Source organism: Peromyscus maniculatus, chromosome 23 (assembly GCF_049852395.1).
Source record: "Peromyscus maniculatus bairdii isolate BWxNUB_F1_BW_parent chromosome 23, HU_Pman_BW_mat_3.1, whole genome shotgun sequence".
Classification (NCBI taxonomy): domain Eukaryota; kingdom Metazoa; phylum Chordata; class Mammalia; order Rodentia; family Cricetidae; genus Peromyscus; species Peromyscus maniculatus.
Window position 1 is genome coordinate 53,140,609 of NC_134874.1, and position 24,530 is coordinate 53,165,138.

The 24,530-nt window shown below is 49.3% G+C and overlaps 1 protein-coding gene across 2 annotated transcripts; it reads left to right on the forward strand.

Moving 5' to 3' along the window:
• Positions 1-1,895: 1,895 nt before the first annotated feature.
• Positions 1,896-24,123, forward strand: N4bp2l1 (NEDD4 binding protein 2 like 1). 2 transcript variants are annotated; one of them, XM_006987226.4, is made up of 5 exons: positions 1,896-2,201; positions 19,045-19,172; positions 19,663-19,751; positions 21,681-21,757; positions 22,767-24,123. In XM_006987226.4, exons 1-5 carry the CDS (start codon positions 2,026-2,028, stop codon positions 23,017-23,019), a joined length of 723 nt encoding a protein of 240 aa, XP_006987288.1. In that variant the 5' UTR covers positions 1,896-2,025; the 3' UTR covers positions 23,020-24,123. The 2 variants fall into 2 exon arrangements, with proteins under 2 accessions (XP_006987288.1, XP_076416939.1); XM_076560824.1 differs by lacking the exon at positions 1,896-2,201 and adding an exon at positions 18,778-18,944.
• The last annotated feature ends 407 nt before the right edge of the window (positions 24,124-24,530 follow it).

Here is a 24,530-nt window from a genome sequence, read left to right on the forward strand (position 1 = left end):
TTAGGGCAGAGCGGCATACAACAGGTGTTGGGAGATAAATACACAGGTGAGGGTCTCATGACTCTCCCCACCCCTCTGTTGGGGATGTAAGCAGTCAACACTACCAGCTGGAATTTTTGCAAGCTGGAACAGCTGAATACCTCAAGATAGGGGCTGTTTGGCACAGAGGATAGTCCTGCACAACAGATCTGCTGGAAGTAGTGTTAAAGGTGCTTGGGAGCCACCTGATGTGGGTGCTAGGAGCCAAAATCCAGTCCTCTGGAAGAGCAGCCAGTGCGCTTAACCCTTGAGCCAGCCATCTCCCCATCCGTGTGTGTGTGTGTGTGTGTGTGTGTGTGTGTGTGTGTGTGTGTGCAGGTGCATGCCTGCGGGACATCAGAGGTCTTGTGCTCTCTGTCTTATCCCTGGAAGGCAGGGTTTCTCACCGAAGCTGTAGCTGCTGGGCTGCTTGGTGACTGAGCTCTGTGAACCGCCTGTCTCCACGCCTCTCAACACCAGGGGTGCAGCGTGTGCAGCCCTGCCCCTCTTTACACGGGGGTTGGGGAACTGAACTCACGCTCTCACGCTTGCACACTAAGCACCCCGGAGCCATCTCCTCAGCCCTCCCTGTGTGTTTTGATGCCAGTTTGTACTATCCACGTGCTCCATGGACAGAGGAGAATGTGAATGAGAAAAGCAGTACCTGAGGCTGAGCAAACTCATGTTTGTAAATGTGTGCTGAGGGTGTGCTCGCGGGGGGTGGGGGGTCTCAGGTTCACGTCCCCACATGTGAGCTCCGTCAGGGACGTATAGACACTAGAGGTGTCATCATTCCATGATGAATGTATCTTCCCTCTTCCTCACTCTTCCCCCAACATTCCCAGACGCCCTTGCAGTAGGACCAAGGAAGCATGCTTCACGCTGGGAGGGGAATTCCCAGGGGGAGCCCCCTGCTTCACTCCCACACCCCAGCCCAGGGGAAGCCCAAAGCTAGTGAGCTGTCATCAGGCAGGCTCCCCTCCCTGCCCCAATAGCCCCTTCCTAAGGCTGGTCAGGACATCGCTGGTCTTTTAGATTCTAAGTCTCCGAAGGACATCATTTCTTTCCCCACGCTTCCTTTTCATAATGTCCATACCTTAAGTGCCAAACATAAAATGTTTAATTTTACAATAATTGTAGCCAAAGTCACCAGTATCTCGGATTTTCTAGGATGCAAGTTTTGAACACTCTGTTTCGTTTCCGAAAACCAGGACCGTCCTCTTGGTTCTGTAGGGGAATACTGGAGAGTCACAACCAGTGCCTGCCAATGGGTGCCGCCAGCTCCTGCAACTTGAACTTGATTTTGTGCAAACGGTCCCAGGACAGTCTCCCCTGCTGTGTGGCAGCAGAGAGGTATCTATGCAGCCTCCTAAGTCCACCGGGACCTAAGGAGCAAGAAGAGACTTCAAGTTGCGGAAAGCTTTCTAAGGATAGTTTTGACAGTCCGATAAAGGTACTAAGAGAGCATACAGCACCCTGGAGGAGTGTGCCCCAGTCCTTGGGACGCCAGCCAGATACTGGTGCGCACACCGAGGGGGAGACAATGGCCTTTTCTGTTACAGCTCAGATGTGCCTGTCACAGTCTTTAATCGCCAACGGAAACTATTTACTTTCAAGGTCTAGGCCTGTCTGAAGTGAGACGAGGCAGAGCTGTAGCAGAAGGCTGGCCTTCCACTGTGGCTGCAGGGAAACCTTCCACTGTGTCCCCGGGCTGGGGCCCCTTCCCTCGGGAAGGACAGCGGAAGACAGTGGGAGGCAGGAGGGGAGCGCTGGGGGGCTGCGTCACCCGTCACCCACGCTTCCCTGGCTGTCAGTCTCCCTGCACCCCGGCCTCGCAGGTAGAGACGCCCCCTTCCCGCGGTTCGCGCGGCTGGGAAGGAGGGGCTGGGCTCCGAGCGCCCGCCCCTCCATCTATCACATGGCCGGAGAGTCACAAAAACAACAGCTTTGGCCAAGACCGTGACTTCAGGAAGGGAACCCAGGGCCCTGGCCGCCAGCCCCCTCCCCATGGAGGACAGTTTTCTGGAATCGTTCGGGAGGCTGAGCCTCCACCAGCGGCAGCAGCAGCAGCCGCCTCCTCGGCCGCCGCCCGCGCGGGGGCCACCTCCGCGTCGCCACAGCTTTAGGAAACACCTCTACCTCCTGCGCGGCCTCCCGGGCTCGGGGAAAACCACGCTGGCCAGGTAATGACAGCGGCCTGGCGCCCACGCGCGCCCCTGCCCCGAGCGGCTCCGCGCGCCGCCCCTGCCCTTGCCCCGCGCGCCCGGGAGCTTTGGCGCTCGCCGGCCCGGGAGGATGGACCTCGCTCGGCGCGGCGCCTGGCGCAAAGCCCCCAGACGCCACCGGCCCTTCCCCGCTGCGCCCGGCCTGGTGGCCGCCGGGGCCGAGGTCGCCTTCGCTCCCCTCCACCCCCCCGCCCCCCAGCCCCGGGTCGGGGAGGCCCGCGGCGGGGACTGCTCTTCGGGAAAACCTGGTGGCGACTGCAGAGAAACCCGCTCCCCGCCCGCTGGCGCGCAGGCAGCCGCCACGGTGCGTCAACAGGCGCTGTCACCGGAGCGAGTTCGGGGGTCCGGGACGGGGTCGGGGATCGGGGGGGGGGGGGGAGCGCGGCGCTGGCCGGGGCCGGGATCCGCTTTGAGATCTGGTGGATCGGCGCAGCCTGCGTCTGCTTTGGCGGCTGCGAAGGCGCACAGGTGCTCTGGGGAGGGGGTGTTGTGGGGGGGGGGGCTGGCGGCGCCCCCACCGACCGTCGCTGACAGCCTCTCCGCGGGCGGGCGCCCAAATTCGTTCACTCGCGAATTGCGTAAGCGGCCCTCCCGGTACCGGGTCAGCGAGAACTGCGCGGGCTGGCCGCCTGCTGCACCTTGCTAGGCCCAGCGCTCCAGCCTGAACGCCCGCCCTCCACTCCCTGCCCTGCGCTCGGTGTTCCAGCAACGTTGGACGGTTTCTCTCCTTGCTGTGCTTAATTGACGCTGGCCCTCCCGCCTGGCTTGCCACCCTTTGCCCGACTGATGTCACTAGCCTTTTGAAACCGGTTCTGTTACCTCCCCTCGCAGCTGCCTCACCCTGCCGCTGAAGCCGCTCTGTTCTCGGCGCCTTGGCTCCTGTTTACATCTCTGTGACTGCGCTTAGTTTTGCACAGGATCGTTTTTTTTTTTTTTCCTTCCGTGAGATACTTGAAGATAGGGGCCATGTCTTAACCCTCCATCGACATTGTCTGGCACACATTAGTCGATAGAAGCAGTCACTCGCCACCCGTGAGCTTTCCATCTCATCAGATAAGGCTAGCCATAGGACCCTGGAACCGCTGAAGAATCGAGGTGGCCTGCGGTCACATGCTGATTTCCATGGCATCAGGTAGTGATCGTAGGGGGAGGGCCTGAGTCTTGGAGGGGGAAACTGAGGCGGCCCATAAGGTGCTGACATTTATCGCTGGGGTTCTAGTTGGTTTGTGGAGTAGAAGCATTCTGAATACCTTTGCAAATTAAAGGGATAGGTGACTTGCGAAGGCCACACTGGTACCCCTTGCTAAGACACACTTCTGTAGGTCCTTTCCAGAGGCTTCTGGCAGTGGCAGGGTGGTGTGGTGTGGAGAGCCTCCTTGGAAAACCCGGCACAGTTGGTTTTTTTGTGATACAGCAATTCACGGTGGGTACATGTGTTACCAAACGTTTCCAGGATGCCGAATCTTGTTCCATTTCACTTTCACTTTGCCAGCCCGTAAACCATCACACACTGAATGAAAGTCAGAGAAGGAAGTTACTCCTTTGGCTCTGTCAGCTCTAGCCGTGTCGGGAAAGGAAGTAGTGTGAGCATGAGAAGACTGGAAAGCCAGGGCCTTGGCTGGGGTGGGCTCTAAGGTTCCTCTCTGTCTCTAATTTTCTATACTTTTAAGATTTTAATTCCTCATGACATTTGACTAAGCTGAAGACACTGGACAAGAGCGCGTTTCATTAAACACCTGGAGGGACAGATTGGTGAGCATCTCATTAAACACCCCGTAGAGACAGATGTGGTGAGCGCTGGCCGGAAGGAGGGGAGCCTGCTCTACATCTACCTCCTCACTAGCCAGCTGCTGTCTTAGCAGCTTAGGCCTCTCTGCGGCTGCTAAGAGGTGATTAAGTTAGAGGGTTTCATGGTGACCCTTCTCTTAGCTTCCTGTTGCCAGACCTAAAAGTGATGGCCTCGGGGTTCCTTCATATCCAAGCTCACTCACTAGGTCTCACACCTCCAGCACCCCTCTTCTTCAGGCGGGACACCGGGGGTTGTAAAGATGGAATCAGTGAGGATGCCCTCTGAAACTTTAAGGTGGTAGCTATGTACATTTTAGGACGTGTAGGTAGGAACATGAAAGGCTGATGAGATGAACTCTGAGTTGTCAAGGCAAAGCCTGGCTGTGCCCTGGAGGAAGCATGCTGTGGACTGGAAGGCCTGGGGTCTGGGTACTGTCAGCCTTGGGGCTCAGGAGTCTTTGCATGCTTCCAGGTGGATTTATATAAAGTTCAGTGGGGTGGGATGTAGCCCAGAGCAAGTAAGAATGGGTCAGGAAGTCACAGCCTGGCCTCTCCCAACCATGCTTTGCAGGTAGGAATGGGAGAAAGGAAAACGGAAGACTTTTAAAATACACTTGTGTAGAAAATAGAAAACTGTAAGGTTATTATGTATTTGCTAGATTCCAAGAGTCTTTTTCTCTATATGTTTCCCACATTTTCTATAACGAACATGTATTTCTTAAATCAGACTAATAAAACTTGTCAACATTGGAGGAAGTTAGTGTCTGCAAATATGGGCTTATCTTTTCCTGCTTACCTTTTATATCTCATCTGACTAAATAACTAATAAAAATCTCTTTTAAAAATAGGATCTGTTTTGTCTTTCAAGTCAATGTTATATTCTAGAATATTCACCTATGTCTTTTCATATGTCCAAGTGGCTAGGATATAGAAAGTATCTTTCTGAATTCGTTGGATTTCTTTTTTTTTTTTAAGTTGGATTTTTTTTTTTTTTTTTTTTTTTTTTTTTTTTTTTTTTTTTTTGAGACAGGCTTTCTCTGTGTAACTACTCCTGCTCTCCTGGAATTCACTTTGTAAACCAGGCTGGCCTCCAACTCACAGAGATCCGCCTGCCTCTGCCTCCTGAGTGCTGGGATTAAAGACCTGCCGTCACCACTGCCTGGCTTAAGTTGGATTTTATCTGGTTTAAAAATTTACCCACATCATAGTACTCCAGCCAGCACACTCTCTAAATCTACATTAGTACCTGCATTCAGTTAAGTATCATTTGGTTATTCCTGACTGTGATTTCAGTTCTGGGAACTCATCCTGAGGAAATGCTTGGACAAGTGTGCAGACACAGAAGAATGTTCATCAGAGATTTCTGTGTGGCAGAAAAAAAAAAAAAAAGCAAGACAACTTAAGTATCATGTATGAAATATTAATTAAATAGTAAATATAAGAATAGATTGGTTTATGAGTCACTGATCGAAACAGAGATGGACATTTGACCTATAAATGTGTTCTTTCCTGTCTTAAAGACACACACAGGTCTGAGCATCTAGCTCACAGATATAGAGTGTTTACCCGGCGCGCACAAAGCCCTGCATTCGATCCCCGGCATGGCAGAAGCCAGCTGTGGCGATGCCCATCTGTGATCCCAGCTCTCAGGAAGTAGAGGCAGGAGGATCAGGAGTTTAAGGTCATCTTTGGCTACATAGTGAGTTCAAGACCAGCCTGGGATGGGTGAGATCCTGTCTCAAAAATGAAAAATCAAATAAGAAGGAAGGTACACACAATCACACATACCCCATTTTGTGCTCAAAGAAAGAGGTCTGTATAGATTCTTAGAAGAAGAAGAAGAAGAAAAAAAAACTGTGTGAGGAGATAAGTGGGCACCCATAGGTGTCCATAGGTGTCGACTTTTAGTACAGGGACCATGGACTTCCCCCTCACTTGCCTTCTAGTTTTCAGCAGCAATTATATGGTGCTTGGTAACTTAAAGAAAAACATCTTAAAGATATCTGTGTATGATTGTTTTGCCTTCATGTATGTATGTTTACCACACATGTGCCCGATGCTCAGAGAAGTCAGAAGGCATAACACCTTCTGGCACTTGAGTTACAGAGGGTTAAGGGCCATTCTGTGGGTGCTGGGAATCAAACCTAGGCCCTCTGAAGAGCACCAAGGACCCTTGACTTCTGAGCCACCCCTCCAGCCTGCTTGGTAACTTTTAAAAGGAAAAAAAAAAAAATCAAGGCCCAGTGGAGTAAAAGGTTTGTTTCATGACCTGGCTGACTGACGATGTCATTCTGTCAACCAGAGTCTTTCATGGGTTAATTTCCCGTTGGACGGATGCTAGGAAATTCACTCATGAGGAGACGAACTTTTAACCACGATGACGTTTTTTCTTGATTCTTTAACTCCTGCGATTCTTCTCTCGTAACACGACCTGACACTCGCGAATACATTCATTGTGAGGAGGACAGACAGCTTAGTGAACAGACGCCGTGGGATGTGTGAGTACCCGCCATGGCCAGTATTAGTCAACCAATAATCAATGGTAACCGGGTTCCCTTGGTACTGAGACTTAGACTCACTAAGGCTACAGAAGGTGCCTATTCCAGATAACCAGTGGAAACAATAACAGTCAGCAATCAGTTCTGTCCTGTAGGCAAGTGGGGTGCAATGGGACCGCACCTTGGTGCCGATAGCCTTCAAGGCTAAGGGAGCCTGTGCAGAGGGTCAAAGTCAGTTAAGGACAGAGTCCTCTCCACATGGAGGTAGGTGGTTCTTGTCTTGGCCTTGAAGGGGAGGCAGAGTGGAGATGGAAAAGAGCCCGTTGATCTGCTGGCTTCACTACAGGGGAGCTTTCATAGCAGCGCATTCACTGGTGAGGTAGGCCCAGGGCTAGATCTGGAGATGACTGAAGGTTGGATGTGGGGCCCGAGAGAAGACTCAGCAGGTGAAGTACTGGCTGTGTAGGCCTGACTGCCGGGGTTCAATCTCTAGAGCCCACAGAAAGGTGGCGGGAAAGAGCTGACTCTACAGGGTCGTCTTCCGGCCACCACCGTCTCTGTGTTCACCATGCCACACGTACGTCTCTCACACACACATAATAAAAATCGTTATGAAAAGTTGGGTGGGGAGGTAGAGCTCCGGGCCTTGTGGTCCAGGACTGGCAGTGTGACCCAGCCATCTGATCTGCACCTGTCTCTTCCCCCAGCCTCAGCAGCAGATCTGTGGACGAGCCTTGGGCATTTCTTGTTGTGTGCGCCCGTGTGCGTGCGTGCGTGCGTGCGTGCGTGCGTGCGTGCGTGCGTGCGTGCGTGCGTGTGTGTGTGTGTGTGTGTGTTGGGAGGAGGGGTTTAAACGTCCCTGTTGTGGTTATTTTCACCCCTTTAAAGGGTTCAGATCAGTACACATGCGGCGGCGGTTGTCACTGTATTTCTTTCTTTTTTAAATTACCCCAAACAGAAGCTGTGCCCCCTCGGCAGTAACGCCTTCTCTCTCCTCTGTCCCTGCAACCTTTGAGTTACTTGGTGTCTCCATGTTCTTGCTTGTCTAAGTACGTCATGTACGTAGGTCATGAGTGTCTGTCCTTTGTCTCACTTAGCATATGTTTCAAGGTTCATGCTTGCACCAAATATGAGAACGCCATAATTTTTATGTCTGAATAAAATATTCCATTGTGTGGCTGTACAGCTAACGTGCCTTTGTGAAATGCAATAGGAGTCTCTTTATTCGTTTGTTTGTTCGAGTGGCCTTGTTTGAAAAATTAAACGTCTCCATTCTGTCGGTTCCCTGGAATGGTTTTGTTTCTGTTTTTGTTTTGCATCTTTCCCTTTACCAGTCAAAACCAGACCTGGCCCCCTCACTGTGGTACATGCTGGTCCCTTTGCAACCTTCTTCCGTTCGGCACCATCACGAATGACTCCTAACGTGCATTCAGTTAGGCTCAAAGGATGCTACCTGGTGGCGGTCCTTCCTCCTCATTCACATCTCCAGATACGTGTCAGCACATGGAAGGATGCTTTTCTAATAATAAGACCCAATGACAGACGGAGGGGGCTGGGGGAGAGAGGCGTGCTAACAGTGGACCACAGAGGCACTGAGAACAGGGACCAGTTTATAGATGAGGCATTGGCTCTCCTAAACAACAGGAAGACCAGGACTGACGTTTACAGCAGTCCACTCTTTGCATATCAAAGTACAGTGTTGGGCAGCAGACATCTCAGATCTCTGGTCATCTAGGCCACCTTGGAAAATGATAACTAGTGTTTCAGATTTCTCATGGTTTTCCTAACTAGGGTCCTTGCATCTCTTCCCTCTGGAGGTTAGGTGAGTGCAGACTAACTGCTTTATGCGTTTGATAAGGAGTAGGAGTTTACAGTACCATGCCGGTTTAGAATCACTCGCTGAAAGGCATGTGAGGGAAGGTGGCCTCCCCTCTGCAGGAACCTCCTCACCATGTTTCCTGGCCCTGCTGGGACCATGGGGGAAGACCCAGCTAATGGAGCATGTAGTGGTGCAGGTGTGCTTGGAGAATTGTGTATGATGCTGTGTAATGATTTGGAAGGAAGCAGAAGTGGAGGAAGAAATGAGAGAGGAAGAATTTTTTTTTTTTTTTTATAGGAAAAGCGAAGGAGTTGCCCAAGAAGCTCCCATAGTGTTCATTCTAACTCAAGCCCAAGACTCGAAGCTCTGCCGAGGAAATACCTTGATCAAGGTCGCAGGGCAGGGGCCACCGCTGTTTTTCAATACCTTAAATCTAGGGCCCCACCCATGACAGGCAAGCCTTACTACCACAGACCTACCTACATCCCCAGGCCTGAACCAGAGCCTGGGAAGTGGGAGGGGCCTGATAAAAGAGTCTGATGAAACACCAATCAAAAACGGTAGAAAACCCGTCAGGCCCTGTTAGGGGTCTAATTTCACCTGGATTGCAAGTCTCGGGGTAAGGAAGCTACATTTTACTATTGTCAGTATTAATGAGAGATGTTCCTCCCAATTAAAAACATTACCAAGGAACTTCTTACTCTTGCTAATGCATTCATTGCACTGGGAGATGATTTTTAGATCTCAAGTGTTTGTGTTTATACTGAGTATGGTGTACCAGAGAGGAATGTCAACTCCCAAGTCATTTAATCGGCTCCTATGATAGGATGCTTATGATTCAACTTACTTCCTTGGTGCTCCAGTGAAATCAGTATAAAAGGGTGCCTTTCCAGGGCCATTGGGACTCTAACAAATATAATTAGACATTTTTTTTTTTTTTTTTTTTTTTTTTTTTTTTTTTTTTGGTTTTTCGAGACAGGGTTTCTCTGTGTAGCTTTGCGCCTTTCCTGGAACTCACTTGGTAGCCCAGGCTGGCCTCGAACTCACAGAGATCCGCCTGGCTCTGCCTCCCGAGTGCTGGGATTACAGGCGTGCGCCACCACCGCCCGGCTAGACATTTTTTTTTTAAAGATGTATTTATTATGCACACAGTGTTCTGCATGCAGGCCAGAAGAGGGCACCAGATCTCCCTACAGATGATTGTGAGCCACCATGTGGTTGCTGGGAATTAAACTCAGGGCCTCTGGAAGAACAGCCAGTGTTCTTAACCTCTGAGCCACCCCTTCAGCCCCAGAGGCATTATGTTTTGGTCCCTTCAAGTCATCTAAAATCCACCTAACCCTGTGGGACTGGGGAAGCAGTGTGATGGACAAATGAGCTCGATTTCTAACCGTTCCTTCATAAGGCTTGGGAAGAAAGCTTTCTGCTGTATCAAGGTAAGAATCTGGGAAGAAGAAGGGAGACTTGGAGAAGGGCTCAGCACACAGTGAAGAGGTGCTCCTAAGATTTATTCATTTGGGCTGGGCGGTGGTGGCACACTCCTTTAATCCCAGCACTCAGGAGGCGGAGCCAGGCGGATCTCTGTGAGTTCGAGGCCAGCCTGGGCTACAGAGCAAGATCCAGGAAAAGGCGCAAAGCTACACAGAGAAACCCTGTCTCGAAAAACCAAAAAAAAAAAAAAAAAAAAAAAAAAAAAAAAAAAAAAGAAAGAAAGAAAAAAGAAAAAAAGAAAAGAAAAACAAACAAACAGAAAAAGCTTTATTCATTTTTATTTTATGTGTATGTGTGCCTGCATGTAAGTATGTACACCATATACATACAGTGCCCACAGAGGCCAGAGGAGGGCGCTGGATCCCCTGGAACTGGAGTTACAGATGGTTGTGAGCCACCCACATGGGTGCTGGGAACTGAACCCTGGACCTCTGCAAGAGCAGACAGTGCTCTAACTGCTGAGCCGTCTTTCTAACCCCAGCCTTGTAGTTTTTATTTCATACATGGAAACGTTATGTGATGGCGAGCTCATGGGGGTGGGGACTGTTCAGAGACGAATGTACCTCCACCCACTTCCCAAAGCTACCGGGCACCCTGGGGAAGTGTGATTGTAGAGTTGGGGATACAAGGCAGAGGGGAGGAGGGTTTTTTCTGCTACCCAAGAAGACCCTGCAGTGGTTTTAGCTTGTACTGGATTCTCTTTTCATAAATAGATGCCCCCCTACACACACACACACACACACACACACACACACACGTTTACTAGAATGTGAGCTTCATGAGATGTAAGGTGTTTTTTTGTTTGTTTGTTTATTTGTTTTTTGTTGTTGTTTTTTGAGACAGGTTTCTCTGTGTAGCCCCGACTGTCCTGGAACTCACTGTGTAGACCAGGCTGGCCTGGAACTCAGAGATCCACCTGCCTCTGCCTCCTGAATGTTGGGATTAAAGGCGAGCGCCACCGCCAGACCTGATGTAAATTCTTTGAGTCAGGAATCATGTCTAAGCTAGGTGTGTTACATACCTGTAATCCCAGCACTCGTTGAGGTTGAGTCAGGAGGATTGCTGTAAACTCAAGGCCAGCCTGGATTGCATAGTGAGACCCTGTCTCAACAAAGAAACTCTATTTTCTGTCCTGCCTCTGAAAGAAGTCCTGCGTCTTGTAGGCATTCACTAGAGAGTTGACCAGTGGATCTGTTAACAAAAGGCACCACTGGACATGTCCCCGGAGACTCGGCTCAGATGCTAACGTGGCTTTTGAGAAAAGAAGGAAGCAAAGAGGAGGTCGCTCACGTGAGCAGACATGTCTTGAAAAACAAACAAACAAAACTCCGAGTCTTGACTTTGGTTCCTGATTCCTTTCCCCAGTTCTGAGAAGGAGCAGACATGATTGAGGAACTGAGCACAGGCCCGGGGAGCAGGTCCCATCCTGAGATGGCAGGCTGTCCACACGAGAGCTGGCGAGCTGGCGAGAGGAGCTTGTCTAGGGTTAAGGGGGCCCGCACTGCCAGATGACGACGCCGAGGGCCGCGTCGGGGACTGTCACCAGAGTTCCCTCCGCCTTTGCGGCCTGGTGACACAGTCAGGTTTCTCAGGGAGTGGAAGGCTGCTTTTCTAATGACGTAGTGATAAACAGATGGGGAGAGAGGTACGGTGGAGACAGATGCCCGAGGTCGGGGCTCGGCCCTGATGTGGGCCAGGCAACAGCAGACCTCAGGAAGCTGCCCGTGTGCCGCACAGTGTTCCTCCCTGCTCTAGGCTGCTGGGTGGGTGCTGCTGGGTAGAATACACCTCCCTCCCAGGCCTCTTTGGAGGCTGGCCTTGAGAGCGGTATCATACAGTTGGGACCTAATTACAAAAGAGTTTGGACATTTATGGCTAAAGAACACTGCATTCAAGACCCATCCCTCAGCGCTGGAGGGATGGCTGAGCGGTTAAGAGCACTGGCTGCTCTTCCAGAGGACCTGGGTTCAATTCCCAGCACCCACATGGCAGCTCACACCCTCACTCAGACATACATACAGGCAAAGCACCAATGCACATTAAAAAAACATAAATTGTAGCTGGTCAGTGATGGCATATGTCTTTAATCCCAGCACGGAGGAGGCAGAGGCAGGAAGATCTCTGTGAGTTTGAGGCCAGCCTGGGCTACAGAGCGAGTTCCAGGACAGAGCAACACACAGAGAAACCCACACAGAGAAACCCTGTCTCAAAAAACAAAAAAATAAACTACATAAATAAATAGATAGATAGGTAGATAGACAGACAGACAGATAGATAGATAGATAGATAAAAAGTACCTTTGTGTGCGTATTTTAAAAGGGTTCCCAGGTAAACTTGGAGCTTTAAATCTCTCTGGAGAGATTAGTAGAGTCACAATGCAGACAACCACACAGTAACGCGGGAACAGATGTGAGAGCGAATGACGGTGTGTGTGTGTGTGTGTGTGTGTGTGTGTGTGTGTGTGTGTGTGACAGAGACTGAGCAATGCCTGTGACATGTGACGCCTCTGAAGACTCAGCAGTGACCGCGTGAGGGGGGAAGTGGCAGCCTGTGGTTAGTCAGAGCTGCGGTTTCAAGGGCTCTTGCCTCTTCCTGTGCGGCAGAACAGATGTGCAGGCCGGAGCTGCAGGGGTGCCGAGAGCCCCTGAGAGGTGGAGTGGGCGGAGGAGAAGTGTGACCAAGGTTCCGTGATGGACTTTAACACAGTTGTATTCAGGGCTGGCGATGGCCCAGTGGTTAGAGCACAGGCTGCTCTGGCGGAGAGAGAAGAGCGGGGTTCATTCCCAGCACCCACACGGTGGCTCATAAACATCTGCAACTCCAGTTCTAGGGGATCTGAAGTGTTCTTCCAGCACCAGGCGTGGTGCCTAGACACACACACAGGCCCTCACATACACACATCAATTGTTGTTGGGTTTTTTAATTAAGGAAGTGTCATAAGAACCCCAGAATGGTAACTGCAGGCTGGGACACGTGCTAGACCATGGCTGCCTGTCGCCAACATGGGGGACAATGCGACGAGCTCTCCGGATGTCAGAAGTGCTCAGCGTGTGCAATGCCGCTCCGCCTGCTTCTCTCTAGACCTGAGGTCAAACCTGGCAGGACCACTTGGAAACCCTGAACCCTGGCCACTTATTTAATCTTTCAAGCAGCAGTTTCGGTGTCTGTAATCGGAGGAGCTATTATTTACTTTATCAGGAAAGTGGTACAAAGGTTAAGGAGAGATCATATTCGCCGAGGTCCCTGTTTCCTGCTGACCGCTCTGGAAGAGTTACTGGAGCCATCATGGAGCAAGAAGGAGATGTGTCCTTAGTTGGCATTGTTCAGACACACTTCCGCATCAAAATAAACTAAAAGTATACACCTTATAAAGGAAATATTCTCAACCACTGAACATAATAAACTATTAGAAAAGGAGGCAAGACAATGTGATGCAGACATAGGAACGAAACAAGCCCGAGGACAGCCCCGATTACATGCAGCCCTCTGGGATGGTGCAGAAAGTATGGCAGGACGATGGGAAAGGATGAACTTAGGCAACAGTGGGGGCAACCAGGGTCCCAGGTAGAAAACTAGTCAAGGTAGAGCCTTAACCAGAACTACATACAAGCAAAATGTCAGATGGGCTGAGGAGGAAAATGTAATTATAGACATGTTGATATAATCTTGGGGTGAGAAAGACTGTTCGAATGGAGCATCAAAGGCCTGGATTTGAAAAGAAAAGATGCTGGATGTGGCTAGAGTGCATGTATAAAGATTTAAACTTTATAATCTAGAGATTACTGTAAACAAAGCTAAACAATTGTTCTATAGGGAAATGAAATTCAGTAAGATAACCTCCCGATAAGGAGCTACACACCAGAGGAGATCGTCTTGACGGTCATGAGGAGAACAGGTACATTGACTAGTCATGGGACAAGTTAGGTGAATTGTAGTGCATCCCTATGAGTTAAGTGTAAACTACTATGCATTTGAAATGTCACAGAAGCCCAGTGGTGGCGGACGCCTTTAATCCCAGCACTCAGGAGGCAGAAACAGACGGATCTCTGTGGGTTCGAGGCCAGCCTGGTCTACAGAGTGAGTTCCAGGACAACCAGGGCTACACAGAGAAACCTTGTCTCAAAACAAAAAACAAAAAACCAACCCTCCCCCAAAAAATCATAGAAGCATATTTCATGGGGTGAGATACACTTTGCTATGAAAAAAAAAAAAAACACAACTGTTGGTGAACACTTGGTAGGTTTATATCTCATTCCTGTTTTTTTATACAAAAAGAAGAAATAAAAAATTGAGTCTGGGTATCCAGGCACAGGCCTTGGGAGGCACTTGTCAGGCACTGGGGAGGCAGGGGCTGATCTCTCCAAGTTTCAGGCCAGTCAGGGCTACCTAGTGAGACTCTGTCTCAGCCAACAAATGAATGACTTTATAAACAAGCAAACAAACTTTGGGCTCGGTAATGGCACTTTGCTACCAAGCCTTAAGGACCTGGTTTGGTCCTGGAACCCGCATGGTGGAGGGAGAGAAGCGGCTTCCGGAAGTTGTCCTCTGACGTCACCGGTGCACGTGCCCACATAACTAATAAATGAAGAGACACCCGAAAGGAATAATGTTATACATACTGCAAAGAAAACCAAGTGTTAGGAATTATTTTTAGATGCAGAAATATAGGAAGCTATCCTTATTAGTTACTTATTTGGACATTAATGTTTCAATGTGTATCTTTGCTGATTGGGAAAAAAAGGAGTGTTTTCATAAACAGAGACAGAGGAGCCGGCTTGACCGGTACCACTAGCTCAATTGCGACAGTTGGACCATCCGAAAGAACAATAAGACTGGGTGCAGCAGCGGTGCATGCCTGTAATCCTAGCATTCGGGAGACAGAGGCAGGAGGACTTGCCGCAAGGACGAGGCCAGCCTGGTCTGCATAGCGAACTTGAGGCCTGTCAGAGTTCTACAGCAAACCCGTTCTGTAGCACGGCTGGACCCAGTGGCACCTCTGCCATCCCAGTGCTTGAGGGGCCAAGGCAGAAGGATTATGGATCCAGAAGTGGTGTGCGGAAACAAATAAATAAGGTAAAGATTATGAAAAGAGGACCAAGAAGGCTCCTTATAAAACAATTCTAGCCGCGTGGTGGTGGTGCACACCTTTAATCCCAGCATTCGGGAGGCCAAGGCAGGTGGATCTCAGTGAGTTCGAGGCCAGCCTGGTCTACAGAGTGAGTTCCAAGACAGCCAGAGAAACCCGTCCCAGAAAACTAAACCAAACCAAAACAACAACAAAATTCTGCCTAGAAAATATGGAAAGAATTTCAAATGATTCCATGATCCCCATGTAAGACTTGCGGGATCTCTAAGGTGGAGATTGCCCAGGAAAGGCCGCCGGAAACCGGGACAGTCATGTGGTCTGGGTTTCCGCTCACACAGTATCTCTAAGTAAGCCAGTGAGCTGATTTGGCAGTGGGGGACTCGCTGGCACTGCCTTTAGCTGGGTGTCCGCATGAGCACAAAAGGCAGGGTGTCACTGAGATCAGGAAGCACACCTCTCCTCCATACCACCCTTCCAAAAATGTTTAGTCTGGACCCAATCCTGAGCAAACCACCAGAGACTCATCTGGACTCTTCCACACAGAAATCCATAGAGACAGGAGGACATTATAGATGAAATACACCAATGAGACATAATTATCAAATGTGATACTTGAATGAAAAGTATTTCAGGAACTATAAGAGAAATTTTTTAAATATTTAAATATAAAATGAATTAAAATAATTTTAAATTATGAGACTATGAGAGGAAATTTTGAAATCTTTGTAACATAAATTCAAGTAATCTATTGGGGGTGGGGGCTGAGACAGGGTTTCTCTGTGTAACAGTCTTGGTTGTCCTGGAACTCACTCTGTAGCCCACGCTGGCCTCGAACTCACAGAGATACGCCTGCCTCTGCCTCCCGAGGGCTGGGATTAAAGGTGTGTGCCACCAGCCACCACCACCTAGTGACTTTGTAGTTCTTCTTTTTTTTTTCAAAGATTTATTTATTTATTTATTTATTTATTTATTTATTTATTTATTTATATGAGTACTTTATTTGCACATATGCCTGTATGCCAGAAGAGGGCACCAGATCTCATTATCGATGGTTGTGAGCCACCGTGTGGTTGCCAGGATTTGAACTCAGGACCTCTGGGAGATCAGGAAGTGCTCTTAACTGCTGAGCCGTCTCTCCAGCCCTGACTTGATAGTTCTTGATGGTTGAATAACGCTGGGAGAATAAGTTTTGCAATACAGATTGGTGTCCGAGTCTCTCATTTTAGGGGGTGGGGGAGGGGCAGTGAGGAGGGGAAGCTATGTGGAAGTAATCGTCTTTCTATTTTCTCCCCTTTCTTCTATTTTTCATTTTTCTCAATTTCCCCATTGCATGAGGCTCCTGACCACCATAGAGAAAGCCAGGGCTGAGGCCCTTCCCTCATCTCCCGCAGCCGATGGAATGGTATTTATTGTTCCCACTTAAATTCTACAGTCTAAGTACTTGTCACTCAATCACTTCTGCTCTGCTACGGTTTTTACTGTCTTAAATTTTCAACATGTGGCTGTGGCTGTTAGTACGAATTTGACATCTGGGTAAAAGTAAAAAGACCAAAAAAAAAAAAAAAAAAAAAAAAGGAAAAGGGCCAGACCGAAGGGGGAGACCCACACGGGTCCAGGAGTGCCACACGGGACGTGCATTGGCTGTCCCTCGGCGCGGTTGAAACATCGCAGTCGAAAAGGACCGTGATTTTATGTTTTCCAGAAGTGATTGAGAGGCAAAGTGTGAACACCATGTCTTCAAGTCTATTTAGAGAAAACGTTAGAAACTAAACTTCTGTCTGTAGTAGACCTCGAAGAGCAAAGCAGGAGTCCTCAAGGGTTCCGCAAGGAAGGAACAACTCACCTCCGCCAGGCTCTAGAGCTCCGTGTGCAGCGTTTCTAATCATTGCCACACCGAAGCTGCGGTCTCTTTGCTCCTCTTTATTTACCCCGGGTAATGCTGCTCCCGCCCCCTCTCACCCCCTCTCATGTGACGTAAAAGTTTCCTCAACCCACGAGGTCCAAGTCAAATGCTCTCTCTCTTTTGCAATGTTTCCCTTGCCAAATGCTGATGTTTCTGACCCAAATTCTCTTTGTGTGTTGCTGGTACAGCTCTGCCTCCATGTACCGCACAAACTGTGTACGAGGCCTGGCCCCAAGTCAGCTCATCCATTCTTGAAAGTAACGCCTTTATTTATTGCCGTGCCTTAACCCTTCATGTAACACTTGGTGTCTGGTAATTGGCAATCAGGGTTTAATAGGTTGGCTAATTGATATTAGTCCTTTGATACTGAAATTTATTATCCCAGGGCTGGAGAGATGGCTCAGGGCCCTCGCTGCCCTTGCAGAGGACCTGGGCTTGATTCCCAGCACCTGCATAGTGGTCCAGGAGATCTGATGCCCTCTTCTGGCCTCCAGGGGCACTGCAGGTGGTGCACACGGAAATAAATAACAAGAAAATGAAACATATTCCTCCATTTCCTCACAAGTCTACCAAGGATAGTTGGATACCGTTAAAAATCAAGCTAGCTGCTGGACTACCCGTGTTACAGGCTTTGTTACAGCCTGTAACAAAGTGCGTTTACTTTGTGCTTAGTTAGTTCCAACTCCGCTGTGGCACCTTCTGAAGAATTCAGGCCGAGGTGCTTTCGTGCTGTTTCTGGAGTGTGGATTTACCGACATTCCAAAGTGGAGGCTCTTACTCCTCCCCCCCCACATGCACCGCCACACCCCAAAAGCCCCATATCCCAACTGCCATCGGTCTGGGCGGGGTAAGCGATCACTAACAGATTAACAGTGCACCTCACGTTCGTCAAGCGTCTCACCCTTCACAAAGTGCTTCCCCTCAGCCCTTCGGATTGAGAGAACAAGTTGACACAGACGGGTTCACATGGCTGCAGTGGAAGCAAGAGGCTGGAACCCAGCTCGGCGGCTCCGCGTTCTCGCTGGGTTAAAATAATCTTAATCCCAGCACTGGGGAGGCAGAGGCAGGAGGATCTCTGAGTTCAAGGCCGGCCTGGTCTACAGAGCGAGTTCCAGGACAGCCAGGACTCCACAGAGAAACCCTGTCTTGAAAAACAAAAAAAAAGGAGGTGGGGGATAAGCCACCTCGATCGCTACCAAGAACCACACTGGAAAGGCTGCACCGCGCCTCTGCCTGCTTTTGTTGGTATCTCCCACCCTGCCACCCCCGCACAGCTGCCGGAGGAGTGGGTTTCCATCACGGGCAGAACCCGTTGGGCTGCTGGTGCGCACTGCCAGATGACCAGCTTCTGCATTTTTATTATTATTTTTTTTATTTTAAAGGAGGCACAGCGGTTCAGCCCTGACCTTATCACTATCTGATTTAATAGAACCTGTCCCCAAATGTAATGCAACCCCAAGTGGAAACCTCTCCTGTGAAATTCTTTCCTGCAGAACTGACTCCCCCCGCCCCCCGCCCCGCCCCCCTGTGTCATGCAAAGACGCTCTCTGTGACGTTGTCGTTTCCTGTGACATTTTCATATTTAGACCCGAGTGGTAGAGCTCAGAGGACGCAGGGACACTATTGGGTTCACCTCTCTCCTTCTCTTGTGCTTTCTCCATTGGTTTAGGTATTGTTAGAACTCAGAGGGTAGCTCACACACATCTCCTTTATCCACATTTCATACCTCAGCAAGAACTAGTTGCTCAGATGGGTCCTTACAGAGATCAGAGCTCCGAGGAATGGGACCCAGGACAGGTAAGAGTTTAGGGGCTAAGGGAAGGGCTGCAGCGTGGGGGCATGATGCCCGTGGGGCGGTCTGGGAGGGCACTGGTGTGCCTTGGAGAGGAGTGGCCCTGGTAACTGATGAAGTCACCATGCCTTCAACTTTGCTCTGAGTGTCAGTCAGTCCTGGATGCTGCAGGGGGCAGTGGCCGTGACCCAAGTGACCTCTTACTTTCAAGGGTCGGCAACGTGCACGGCGGCCTCTCGGGCTTCCGCCTCCCGATGAGGAGCGAGGACTTTCTGAGATGATTGGTTCTCCCCCTAAGTGGAGTGAAGAATTCAAAACGTGGAGGTCTCAGAACTATAATCTGCTCGCTGGTAAAGGTGGACAGGAACCATCGCCCACGGCCAAGTGTAACGGGAAATCTCTTTTCCGTTTCTCCACTTTGCAGACAGCTGCAGCGTGACTTCCCCAGGGCCCTGATTTTCAGCACCGACGATTTTTTCTTCAGGGAAGATGGTGCCTATGAGTTCAACCCGGACTTCTTGGAGGAAGCGCATGAGTGGAACCAGAAGAGAGGTGACAAACTCCCCTCCAAACTCCCAGGAGCCCCTTGTTGTGTGTGTAGATTGAGGCAGCGTCTTCTTTTTTGTTCTTGTTGTTTGGTTTTTCGAGACAGGGTTTCTCTGTGTAGTTTTGGTGCCTGGCCTGGAACTCACCCTGTAGACCAGGCTGGCCTCGAACTCACAGAGATCCGCCCGGCTCTGCCTGCTGAGCGCTGGGATTAAAGGCGTGCACCACCACCGCCCGGCGTCTTGTAGCAGCTTCAAAATGAGTACATTTCATGGAAGGGGCCTTAAGCAAAGCTCTGCCATTTCCCACCCAAGCAGGATGGCGGGGCTTGACTCTGTAGTAGATTCCAGCGAAAGGAACCCCCTGGTGGTTCTGCACTAGGGGGCGTTTAACTGTGTGGGGGAAGGCCTCCCGCAGTGGAGGTGACCCAGTGTGGATGATGCTCGCTCTGGTGACTGCTGCGTGGTGCTCACTCTTGTGTTGCATTGTGTTACAGCGAGGAAAGCAATGCAGAACGGCATATCCCCCATTATTATTGATAACACCAACCTGCACGCCTGGGAAATGAAGCCCTATGCCGTCATGGTAGGAAGAAGTATCATTCTGAATTCTCAGTTTGGGGCGTTCTGTGAGAAAGTGGAAACCTGTGTTCTTTCCTCTTTTTCTGGTCCTCCATGATTTCACATCCACTAAGGGTAGATCTCACAGGGAGCAGGTAAAGTTGTTTTAGGGTCTCTGCTGTTAGGTTGCTGAGGGGGCTACCGTACCTCAGAGGGTCGTCCATAAATGGTCTAAGTTCTTGGTAGATCTCTCTCTCTCTCTCTCTCTCTCTCTCTCTCTCTCTCTCTCTCTCTCTCTCCCCTCCTTCCCTCCTCCTTTCTGTTTTTTTTTGAGACAGGGTCTCTGTACATAGCCCTGGCTATCCTAGATCTCACTAGGTATACTGGGCTGGCCTCAAAGTCGTGGAGATCTCCTTACTAGATTCTCCATTTTGGCTATTTTCTGTTCAGGGGAGCACCCACTGATACTTGCAGGGAGTTACAGACTAGAGAATGGACAGCAGGGTCCCAGTGAGCCAGGTCTACCTGTGGTAGGCTGGGGATTTCAGTACTCTGTGGCTGTTCCAGAGCAACAGAATTTCTTAGTCTATGAACAGATTGCCAGCGTGACCCTTTAAGGCGATAGAATACAAACCGCAGCACACACCTCCTCTCCGGTCTGATCTTTCCAGACATTGTTTGTATCTTACGCTAACAAGTTTTCATTTCCAAACCGAGCAGAGCAGGAGGCAGACAGCTTCTTGAGTTGTTATAGGTGGCCCCCAGCATGCTGGGGGGTCTCCTCCACGGGGCTCAAGGTAGCTTAGCGTTAGGATCCTTCCACATGTAGGCAAAACAGCAGACAGATAGCTGTTACTGACGCTTACCTGTCAGTTCTCCCCAGGCCCGGGGTGGAGAACTTAGGTGCCTCTAAACCGTGTATTTCAGTTCACATTCAAGGTCACAGGGGACGAGCAAGGACCTGAGGAGCCGATGCATGCAGGCACAGCCCAAAGCAGTTAAGGAGCGACTGGCGGTGCCTTCCGGAAGTCATTGCACTTCTCAGTTTGGACACTAGTCACCACCCAGCGCTGTCATTGAGACCCAGTCACTAGTTGTTCCTCAGATACGGTGGTTGAATCCTTTCCTGAATGGAACTGACTATCCAAAAGACGGAGAGGGAACTTACATCTTTAAATGTATTCATCAGTTGATAAATGATCACCTTACACATTCACGGGGTGCAGTGGGCTGCTTTGGTGGATGTATTCATGACTGACTCGGGGAACTTAAGTTATCGGTCACCACAGACACTCAGAATTCCCTGCTGGCTGTTTGGATTTGCGTAGTTGACTGTGAGCCCCTCTGGAGAACTAACGCCTGCTGCCCCGTTATGAGGGAGCCCCTCGGCTTAGCTCATTTAGTTCCATTTTATAACCCGCTGCGCACTAGTGGTGACAGAAGACTGTCGGAATGAGGCGGTCCGGTCAGCTCATGAGTGCGAAGGACGTTTAGAAGTTTACACGAGAGCCTTCCCAACTTTCTAAACCCACAGAAATGGGACCCGGGGCATTGGGCCGAGCCCTGCAGGAAACACTGTATAGAACATGTGGAGATCACTGTGACGTCATAAGCTATGTGGCACTCTCAGCTACAAACCAAGGCGGGAGGGAGGAAATCCATGATAATCACAGGAGTCACTGTAGGAATTCTCCAGGTCCACTGTTCACACCCATGTTTGGGACATTTCATCATGAGTTCAGTGGTCTGTCCTAAGATGTTCACATTCATACTGGACAGAACTGATAAGCTTTATCAATGAGACAAAATGCAGTAGATAGATTCAGGGCCTGGATGACTTATAAAACAGGGGGGAGGCATTTGGACGAGACTGTGGTGAATGCTGAGTGGAGCGTGAACATTCCCAAGCATACATGCCATGTCTTCAATGTTTTATGTACTTTTGAAAAATCAGGCACTTGAGAATAACTATGAAGTTATATTCCGAGAACCCGACACTCGATGGAAATTCAACGTTCAAGAGTTAGCAAGGTATCGCTTTGTTTTCCTAGTTCCTCATCCTGTATCCTGCCACTTTCAGGTATTTCAGACCGAACAAAAGCATCTTTTCAGGCTGGAAACGGGACTGTAGTTTTCAGGCCAGAAATGGTAATTCTTAGAAACTGATAAGTTTGGAACTATTAATGTGAAGACTTTAGTTTTGAGTCTGATGTCTCATATAATGCTAAATGCTAACCCTTGGCTTGAACTTGGTCCTTTAGAAGGACACACTTAACTTTGTGCATTAATGAGCACTTAAAGCACTTCCTCTGCATGGGATGCACAGACCAGCAGTGCTTCTGCGGCAGACTAAAGCAAGAGCTTTGAATGTGAAGCAGAGCGTGGCTCGTTCATGCTACAAGTGCTGCTTTGATTGACACAGCAACCCATGTCCAAATAATACTAACTCGGTTTATAATGCATGGCTTCTGATAGCCACACTCCATGTCACCTGATGCCAGTGACCCGGTAGAAGCAGAGCCTCTCCAAAGTGAGTCTGTGGTCCCCCCCTTGATTGCCTGGTTGTTAAATATGACATGGGTCGTGAACTCTGTTCTGTAATTGAAATCTCGGCAACTGAATGTCTTACCACGTCCCCGGCTGGTATTTGTGCTCTCTAGAACTTAAGATCGGTTTAGTAAGCATCATTTAATGGTATCGGAGACCAGCTGATCCAAACTGTTAATAGATATATGCATGTCATCAACAGGCACATCACTAAAGCCATGAGCAGTTGTATCTTACGGTGCTTGCTCACGGTCAACATCACCAGAAACAACGCCTTTCTGAAGCTAGCCCCGGGCTTGTCTCGGGGTGTGCAGGGAGGGCGGCCCGAGAGTCTGTAGGGCTGGGGAGGCAGGCGCCTCAACGACAGGATGCATGCTTTTCCCAGGTGTCCCGAGGCAGAGCAGCAGCCACGCAGTGCAGGATTTGCAGTGTAAGTTGCTCGTTGTCATGGCTTGCCCTAACCAAGCATTTGTGGGGTTTTTCTTCTATGTAGAAGAAACATCCATGGAGTCCCAAGAGAAAAAATACACCGGATGAAAGAACGGTATGAACACGATGTTACCTTTCACAGTGTCCTTCACGCAGAAAAGCCAAGCAGAGCCAACAGAAACCAGGACAGGAACGGCACACCTTCCGGCGGCCCCGGGTACTGGAGCACCTGCACCTCAGAGCTCCCCAGCCGAAGGGCTCACGGCGGCTTCTCCAACGAGAGCTTCAGAAGGGGCGGCTGTCACCACGGATATTAGCGGTCTGTGCACAGCCACTGCAGAGTTTTCCTAAAGAAGTTTCTACTTCCATTTTTTGGTATTTATTCTTTGTTCAGTTTTAGCCAGAGCTCTAATTCCAGTGTAAATAGCCAAGCCCAGAAGTTTCTGAACAGAGGTCATATATTCATTATTTCCAAAAAGCAACGTCAGAGTGCGCCTGTACGGCCTGATGCTGGGGATTCTGTGGAGGGCTCAAGGGTCTTTCTCTAGGGAAGGAGTTGATTTGAAACTGAAATCCAAGATCACCAATTAGCGGCAGAGTCATAAACAAGGTGTTACTAGTACATTTCTATGGGCTATGGTACCACTGTCTCTGCCAGATCCATCTTCTCCATAGAGCTGGAGGGAGCGAGGGAGGCGGAGGCGGAGGCAGGAAGCAGTTTAGTGCGTTGCTGCTCTGATAGGCTGCGTCCAGAGACCAGAGCCATCTCTCTAACGGCATTGATTCTCTTTTAGACTTAATGTACAGGAGGGAGGGAATGTTGTCCTTCGAAGTAACATTAGGAGACTTCCTCCCTGATTTTAATGACGTGTCGCTATTAAACATGCCTGTGAATTCTTAGGAACAAAGGCAACCAAGAACCCGTCCGTCCCATTACAGGACAGACCCCTCCCTCCGGCTCGCAGCCTAATGTTAATGTAAATAAACCTGCTTTCGCAAATGCCCAGTTTTAAAGAATCATCAAGAATCATCATCATTTCTAAAATGATGCCTATAATGTGTGATTAGTTAGCAACTCGAATATTTAGGAGAACAAAGCAATGAGGCAGCCAGGGTGTAGGTCATACAAGGAAATGTGGAACTCACACTCACTGAGATGAGCAGGCTGTTTCACGTGGTATTGAGACAGTGAAATGTTGACTGCCCCTCGGATCAGTTATGAATTTATGAGTCCAAATTAAATCCCAGCAGGCTGGAATCAGATTCATTTGGTACGAGACCATGGCAAGACCATGTGGGATATATGCTCTATTTATTTTTTGGCCAACAGCTTCTTTTTAATGTTCTGTGAAATATTATTTTAAGTGTCTTATATAATGGTGCTTTTATGGTTATTAAAATTGTATATGGTATTGCATTTATATTGGGTTCGCCATTGAATTTATTTTTGGCTTAACAACAAAACATTTACCAAAACCCAAGGACTTCAACCATAAAATAACCTTTGCATATATCATAAGCTTATTCATGAATCACCGTTAATAACTAGGGTTATTCAGAAGGGGCGGCTGTCACCATGGATATTAGTGGTCTGTGCACAGCCACTGCAGAATTTTCCTAAAGAAGTTTCTGCTTCCATTTTTGGTGTTTATTCTTTGTCCAGTTTTTGCCAGAGCTCTAATTCCAGTGTAAATAGCCAAGCCCAGAAGTTTCTAGGCGGAATGAGGTCTGCACATTAAAAGGCCGACTTGCCATTCCATTATCAACATTGTTGAAAACCACCCAGCATCTTCCTGACAATGAGCAACACACTTCCTTAGCATGTTCA